The sequence below is a fragment of the Crocodylus porosus genome, unplaced genomic scaffold (assembly GCF_001723895.1).
Source record: "Crocodylus porosus isolate Cpor-Errol unplaced genomic scaffold, CroPor_comp1, whole genome shotgun sequence".
Classification (NCBI taxonomy): domain Eukaryota; kingdom Metazoa; phylum Chordata; order Crocodylia; family Crocodylidae; genus Crocodylus; species Crocodylus porosus.
The window spans coordinates 4,652,591-4,661,280 of NW_017728926.1; the positions used below are offsets into that span (position 1 = coordinate 4,652,591).

At 48.1% G+C, this 8,690-nt stretch overlaps 1 protein-coding gene across 3 annotated transcripts in view; it reads left to right on the top strand.

The window, feature by feature from the left end:
- The window catches only part of MEGF6 (multiple EGF like domains 6), a 313,131-nt gene that overhangs the window by 253,076 nt on the left and 51,365 nt on the right, over positions 1–8,690 (top strand). For all 3 annotated transcript variants that reach the window (XM_019541243.1, XM_019541244.1, XM_019541245.1), the window contains 2 exons: positions 394–516; positions 3,010–3,147. In XM_019541243.1, coding sequence (XP_019396788.1) covers positions 394–516; positions 3,010–3,147 — 261 coding nt within the window. The remainder of the gene's footprint in view (positions 1–393; positions 517–3,009; positions 3,148–8,690) is intronic.

Consider the following 8,690-nt stretch of genomic DNA (forward strand, 5'->3'; position numbering starts at 1 on the left):
CGTGCTCCATCCACTCCATGCATTGACCTGGTATTGCAGTGCTTCCAGGACCGGTGCAAAAAAACAGAAAAAAAAAAAAAAAAAAAAAAGCCATTGCTAAGGGAAACCAGCTGCAGGCTTGTAGCCAGCAACTAGATTCCCCTCCAGCCTTGGAACCAAGAGTGAACTTCTGTTTGGTTGGGGGATCGCTGTAACTCAGAGCACTTCCTGCAAAGCATTCTGAGTTACAGCCGGAAGCTGCACTTCTGTCTGCGCCCTAGGAGACCAGGTACAGAGAACCCTGCAAATTCCACCCTTGAGGACTCTGAAATGCAGGCAGCCATGCTCTCTGGGGAACATTTTCCTGGCAGAGCTTGCTAGCTGGGTGTGCTGACTGCCTGTTTTCTCTTGCAGATGTGAACGAGTGTGCGACTGGACTGGCCATGTGTGCACACAGCTGTCTCAACACTCGGGGCTCCTTCAAATGCACTTGTAACCCTGGGTATGAGCTGGGAGCAGATGGCAAACAGTGCTACAGTAAGTGTATATTGTCCTGAAGGAGCCCCTTGCCCTCAGGCAACCTGGAGAGAGCTCTTTGCTTATAAGGGTTCAGGCGGGAAAGAAGCAGCACTGAGATGACCCCTGGGACTGACAGACTTTCACATTTTATTGCTCCATAGCAGCTGATACAATGAGCATTACTGGCATTCCCGCTGGCCCATTTCCCAGGATGTTAATGTGACTGTTGTTCCCCCACCCAAGAAGACGCTATGTCAGGTCCTTAAAGGGCTGATGCTGCTGGCTGCAGTGAGGGGGAGCTGCTGGAAAGCAGCGAGCCAAATTTTGCTCTTGGCTACCCTTGAAGGGATAATCAAGGAGCTTCAGAGCTGTAATTGGAGGTAGGACTTGACGTCACATGGTTCATTTAGCTCCATCTAGGGATGAAACAAATGTAGGTTTATCCTTCCATCTTTCCCAGTCCTGCTGGTAAGGCACTCACTGCTAATCTTAGACTAAAAACAGATGTCACATTTCTCTGGGAGCAAAGACTTTCATGTTCTGGGATCGTACAAACATACAACTCCATTGTCCCGTGTTACATCCCTGTGAAGTACCAATGTAACACTTTTTCTCCTGGCCAATCAGAGTTAATTTGAGGAAATTGCCGTTTAATATGCCTGTGTAAATAACTGTCCTCTTCCTGTTTTGATGCAAGTCAGAGCCCAGGACAGTCAGATCCCAGTAAACCTAACAACTGCTTTAAGCCTTGGTGTTCACATTAAACTTGACTTAAGAAGAAATCAAGTCGAACTGACAGGGTCTGGCAGCGATATGCAGTGCAGGGGTGAAGCTGTATCCCACTGAAGCCCTGAGATAAGACTTATTTCCCCCCAAGTAGCACAGCTTATTGAAGCCTGCAGATCGTATAAAGATATTTCCCTTAACATGATTGTTTTGTATTAAACAAGCAAGGTTCCCTCCTCTCTTGGACAGAGATGAGAAATGAAGTCAGCTCGGTTTATAGAGCATCATTTCAGGAAGCCAAACATGAGCCTGAGAGTAGATCTTCTCTGTGAAGGGCTAACTGAAGGTTGTAACTGCTCTGGCAAAGCTGGCCAGTCTCTTCTTGGCTTCTGCTGCTCACTGGTCTGCAGGTGGCTTTGGTACATGTGGGAGATTTTCTAAGCCCAGAGCTTTTAGTCAGGTTTGTTTGTTGGTAAAAGATGCAAGACTCTGGACCAGGTAGTCTAAATCAGTGCCTTCCCCACATCCCCTGCACTTGCTGGCATCAGCTACCGCTGCTGTGCTGTGAAATGGCCGCCTCTCCAAGTGAGAGGATGTCTCACCCTCTGCACCTGCCTCCATGAGGCTGTGGCTTCTTCCTGAGACAAAGGCCCCAATTTGATGATTTTTGTAGTATTAATTTTCTTCAAGCCTCCTTGTCAGGTGCCTCAGAAGCAGAGACTTGCCTTCCCTAACACTCTGATTGCTTTACTGTGGTAACAGAGAGACAGGAATGCAATGTTCTCCAACTCACTCTCCCCTTTAATCCTCTGGAGACCAGAGTGCAAGGCAGATATGCTCTCCTCACTGGGGCATGGCTCTAGTGACTGCCCAGAGGGACACAGGATTTGTGGGCCACATGCTTCTGCTGATCTCACCTGCTCAGGATACTACCAGGGCTTCACAAAAACACCCAGCTGTGTTTCATGCAGTAAAAATAGGAATTTGTTTTTGGGAAGCACAGAACAGAGCCAAGGACCTTGCAGGCACAAGTCCTTTTGTGCTTAAGAAAACTTAAATAACCAGCTTTATTTTAAAGGACATGATTAATAATCTTTGTATCAGCCATAGACGACTCAGTTGAAACCTCTTTATACTGTGGCAAAAGCCTTGTGTATCTGTTTGCATCTAATGCTTCTTCCAGCATGTCAGGCACTGGGTCCAGCTCCTCTAGCTGTAGGGATCTAAGTGTTTCTGTCATTAGCTCTGTGCTGCTGTTCCCATTTCTAGTTGTCATCAAAACTTGATGTGCTGAAACAAGGAAGGTATGGGGCTAACTTCTGGCTGGCAGCGTGTACTGGAGCATAGCAGAAATCAGGAGCCAGTGATGGGACCAAGTAGCGGGCTCAATCTGCCCATACCCAGGTCTGTCCAAAAGGTGATGCAGAGACTGCTCTGCAACACAGCTGTGCACAGATAAGGGGGCCTGGCCTGGCACAGGGAGGGCTGTATGTTTGTGTGTTGCTCCCTTTGCCGGAAGTGGATCCAGGCACAGCTAGTCTTATTCCTTGTCCTTTGCAGGTTATTTCCATTCTCATGATTCCTGGGGCCCATGTTTAGACAGATATATTTTGTACACATGTTAAGACTTGCTTGGTTTTAGTTGCTAGTGCCCAGCAGTAGGTCCCCATCAGACTGTGGCACAATGGGCCTGTGATGGATATGACTCAGTCATGACCCTGGGACAAATGCAATGCTACAGAGTGCTGCATATGTACTCATGCAGCCTGTCTATCTGCTTTCCAGGGATAGAGATGGAGATTGTGAATAGCTGTGAGACCAACAATGGTGGATGTTCCCATCTTTGCCGTCACACCAGCTCTGGTCCAGAGTGCACCTGTAACTTTGGTTACCAACTCGATGAGGATCAAAAAACTTGCATTGGTAAGGAGCAGAGAAGTCACTGTTGTTTGTATCATGTAGAAAGCCATGATCAAGGACCAACCTCCACTATGTAAGGGAATGCTTTTCTTCTGGTCACGAACACTTTCCATCTTCAAGCAATAGCTTTAACCTCATATGTAATCTTTTCGGGGCCAGGCAGACCCACACACTTGTTTTCCTTCTGCAGGGTTCCCAGTGGCTTGTGCCACTGGCTGTAGTGGGGGAAGGATTTATCAAGAGCTGTTGGAAGGCAGGGGCTGGGCATGTGTGATGTATGTTTAACTGGGAGCCAATTTGTGGAGCCAAGAACATACTCCATGGAAGGCAGAACCCCAAAGCAAAGTAACCTAAAGTTGCCAGAGCAGCAAGGGTGACAAAAAGCTGGTGGAGTTTTAATGGGAAATGATTTTGCACCCAGGAATGCCATAGGAACACCTCAAATATAATCACAGCTGCACCCATCCCAGCAGCAGGGACTTCCTCTCATGCCTCTGCCACCCCTACACACATATACATATCAGCCCAGCATTTTCACAGTCACATCTGGACTGTACAAAGCACTCTGACATCTGAGAATACTTGTGAACCACAAAACTACCTGGCTAAGAGTGCTCAGGGGTGGCTGTACCTTCTCTCTCGTGCTGTCCTTGGGAAGCAAGTATTTCCTACTCGGGTGCACAGGTTTCCTTACTTCTGAGCTGGAAGGGAACTAGCCTGTCCTGGGAGCCCCCCCTGTGTGGCATCCCTATGTGGCTTGTTTCGGGTACCCAAAATATGGTGCTGGAATGGATGAGCAGAGGAGTGTTGCCTCTTGTGAACTGTGTCTATGGCAGCAGCAATGAAACAATTGACCAACAATCTCAGTGAGATGGATTGGCTGCCAGCTGCAAGCAATCTATAACATAGCTCCATCTGGTTGTAGGATGGAAGTGTTCATACACCGGGTAGGAAGAAACTGCAGCTTGAGCCCCCTCTTCATAAATGCCATAATCCTGATGTATGTATTTCACTTCAGACTGCATAGTTTTGTGTCCCATGTGGCAATTAACCTCATCAGGAATGCGTCATGCTCATGAGGCAGGCATTTCCTGAAGCAGGAACAAGGACTGCATAGCTTACTTGGGCACTGATTTGAATAGCTGTATACTAGGAGTGCAGATCTGGCTGTGTCCTTGTCTCAGTCCTGCAGCTCATCTGAAGAGAGGGGTTAAGAAGTGCTAATGAGGCCACATCAGATCTATCATATGCATAGAGCTGTGGGTTTCTAAATAGAGCAAAAAAAGGGATAAGACTTCTTTTGCCCTGAAGGAGAGAATGTTATCTGCTTTCTATTGAAATGGAAAAGGACAGTAGTGGTGATGAGGTGATGGGCAATCACCCAGGGCCTAGGGACGGATTTTCATTTTTGGTGCAAAGTGCTGCCTGGCTATGCTACTGCGCCTTAGGATCATTTCCCCTTTACAAAACCACCAATAACAAACAGAATAACACGCCCCACCAGGCAGGGTTACAATATGCCCAGTTCCAAAAAATAGGACACCTTTCAGAGGGACTCCTCACTCCCCACCCACAGGCAGAGGGGCTCTGCCAGTGCCACTCACTCCTGACCCACAGACCTGTGGCCCTGCTGGTGCCCCTCACTCCTAACCTGCGGCCCCCTGGCCCTGCCAGTGCCCCTCACTCCTGACCTGCAGTTCCCCCACTCCCCCATTCCCCCTAACCCTTCTGGAAGGGGCCCCCAGTTACCAGGCCAGAATGCAGCAACTCCAATTCATGCAGGCGGCGGCGGAATGAGTCTGGCCCTGATGCAAGCGGGAAGGTATAAATGATGCCGTGACACCTGCCCACCCTGGACTGGGGCTCCAGTGCTGCATCAGGTACTTTCCTCCAGGCAGTGTCTCCCGATCAGCCCAGCCCTACAAGTATGGGCACTGGATCCTGTGCCTCCAGCCTGGTGACAGAGCTTCTTGCTGCCATCAAAGGCCCCCCTCCCCTTACCCTTACTAGAGGGGCAGGTGCCTGCCCCCCATCCCTGTGCCCTGCCACAGCCCTGGCACTTGGACATCTTTCTCCAGTGCCAGCAGGCACCAGGCCCCCTCACACACCCATCCCCTCCACACACCGCTGCCCCCCGACACACCCTGACAGTCCTCAAGCCCTGACCCTCTAACCCCCGCCCCCCACAGATTTACCTGCATCCAGCTGCTGAGGCTGCTCCCACGATGCTGCCTGGCTGCAAGCTGGCCACATATGTGTGCACGTGCAGATGCACATGTACCCGCTACCTCCAGTTGCCCTCCCCCTGCTTCTGCCAGCGGAGCAAAGCAAAATCCTGGACATTGGTTCATATTTCAAAAAACCACCCAGACAGAGATTGCAGGGTCCAAAAAGAGGACATGTCTGGGAAAACCCAGATGTATTGTAACCCTAGATTAACTCTCCATAAAATAAGACATACTGGACAAGCCAGTTTGTTTGGCACTGGCTCTGGTTCTCTGACAGATGATCAAGTGGAAGCTCTCTCAGAGCAGCTGTAGGCATTTCTGTAGAGGTTTCAGGAAGCAATCATAGCATCGGGCAATAAAGCATGGGCCAGGCATTTATGAGCCTGCTGGGCAAAGCTCTTCTCAGCCCTTCTGTTTGGCATGAAACCCAGATTACTTGCTGCAGACCTGACAAGCACTACTTGCTTTCTGTCACATATTAATCTGCTAAAGTAATCCTCTCTGTTTCCAGCTCTCACCCAGGTATAGGAAAGCCCTTAACAAGCAATCCTCTTGTGGAGTGTGCAGACCAAGTTGCAGAGCATAAGGGTCTGATATTTTAGTTCATTGGGGTAGTGGGTACTCAGTGGGCACATCTACATGTGCACTTCAATGTGCAGTAGCCTATATTACCGCACATAAAAGCAGCGTGTAAAAAAGCTGTGCGATTACACTAATGCTCAGTTAAATAGGCCACTGCGCATTAAGTGTCATCTAAAAATTTGTTCTACTGTGCATTAGTACAGCCTAATGCATATTAATTTAGTACCTCACATTCGACGTACTAAATTTAATGTGCATTAGGAAAAGCGCATTAATGCACCTGTAGATGTGCTCAGTGTGTCTGAAAGTTAATCTTTTATGAACCCTGAGGTCACACAGGGAATCCGTGAGGGACCTTGGAAGAGAACCACACAATTCTCACACTTTGCCCTTCTATTCAACCACTAAACCAGCTTCTTTTCTAGTTTACTTTCTGTTATGAATATTCAGTCACTTCCTCACTAGGGTGGATTCACACCTTGTCTTTAAAGATGAACAACAAAACCTTTTTAAGGTATCCAGGTTGTAGCCGTATTGGTCTAGAGGAAAAAGCAATTGGGGCTCATGGTAGAGGTGGTATCTTTTATTAGACCAACAAGATTTTTTCAAAAATCTTCTTGGTGTAATACAGGGCCGGGCAATTATTTTGGGCAGAGGGTTGCTTACTGAGTTTTGGCAAACCATTGAGGGCCACATGACAGGTAGCCCAGAGCAGGTTAATATTAATTTTCTAAATATTTTAGGGGCCCTGCAGGCCAGATAGAATGGCTTGGTGGGCTGCATCCGGCCCCCAGGCTGCATTTTGCCCACCCCTGGTCTAATACAAGATATTACCTCTACCATGAGTATAGGCGGAAGAGGTGGGGTGGCTAATGGGGCTCAGATTCCCCAAACAGTGGGCAGCAGCAGACATAGCTTTAGGGCAGCCTGGCCATGGGCTGCTGCACCGAGGGGGAGGGGCAGGCACACTCAGATACCCTGCACACTCGCAGCTGGCCCAGCTGCATGCAGGCAGGTAAGTTGCTCTTAATTTTCTTTCTGTATCACCCTGGGCTTGGGGAAGAGTCGGGGCAGATCGAGACCTCCACACTGCAGGAGAGAGCAGAGTAAGACCAGGGCGAAGCCTTGCCACTGCCCCACTCCCTGCTGCACTGTGGGGATTGTCCCGGGAGCCAGCCTAGCTGGAGCCCCATTCACTGTGAATGGAGCCCCGGCTGGGCCAGGTCATGGGACAGTCAGAGCCTGGTGACTCGTCTAGGGGCACAGGTGGACGGCTCCCATCGCTGTGTGCACCACTGGGGGCCAAAGGGGGAGGTCCCACCATCCTCTCAGCTCCACTGTACTATGTTCCTCCCCCCCTGAAATTTTTTTCTTCTTCCGCCTATGACCACGAGCCCTGAAAACCTTTTTAAACCATTCCCAAACTATTTAACAGTAGTGTAAGAATGATATTGTAGCCATCATGGTCCATAAATTATGAGAGGGAAGGATTTTGTAGGGTGATATCTTTTATTAGATCAACTATGTAGCTGGGATAAAGTTAGATGAAGTGTCAAATGCAAGACATTCTTTATTAGGGTTCTGATCACAGGAAGCTGTGGTGCTTGGCTTCCTGTAGGCAGAGACCTGATGAAGAATGTCTTGCACTTGAAAGCTGGTCTAACTTTATCCCAACTACACAGTTTGTTCAATAAAAGTGATCTCCCTAAGCATGGGCAAATCTAGGATTTTGAAAAAGGGTGCAAATGGTGTGGCACATCATCCCATATAAAACAACACATATTTTTCTCCTGTTAAAGAGAAGCTACAAGCTTTACTTATATGGTAGGGCTTAGTACTATATTATTCAGTTTAAGATCAAAGCAAAAAGCAAATATTGGAATGTGCACTAATTTCCTAGAGTATATATAAATTTAAAAAAAACGAAGTATAGGCAAAAGTAGTCACAGAATGTATCATTAATGCTGTAGTCATTATAGTTAAAGTTACCTCTTTTATTCAGTTTCATAAAACAAAATCTAGCATTCTTGAGGATCTTGACAATGCCTCCAATACTTCCCTGTCAGTTATTTTTACACCTGAGTTAATATTACTGTGACCGAGTTAAGGTTCTTAAGTCGAGTTAAACAGTCCACAGGGCTGTAAAATAGAAAAGAGAAATTACCAGGAAGGGCTGCAGAAGAAAGGATAATTTGAAGAGTGAAACATCAGGACTGTTAAAAAGGGGAGAGGGATGTTAACACCTGTGGAGTGGAGAGAGATTAACAGGAATTAGGGAGGTGATAGAAGTCAATTGGCTCTCTCAGCACTACCTGACTAGAAATGCAGCTGCCCCACTCAGGCCTTTGGTTTTAAAGTTTGGGTAAAGCAGGAATTAAAGGGTAGGGGAGGTGCAACTACACCACCACCCCTCCCCCCAATCATAAGAAATCCTTACCTCTTGCAGACTTTTTAAGACTTAGTTGAGAAACAGAAGGCTTTTGGAGAGATACAACAGATGGAGAATCGAGTTGGAACATGGCATCTCTAACAGATTTGATTCTTTCTTTCTCTTCCTTATCTGCTGCCCTGACCCCTTAGCCCGGGAAGTCTGCTGCTTCCCGGGGGCCCGCATCCGAGACATTGCGGAGAGGATCCCACAGCTCCTCCGGCCCACAGACCACTACCCCGTGCTCCTTATTCACGTGGGCACCAATGACACGGCTCGGAGCACCCCCAGCCAGGTCATGAGGAGCT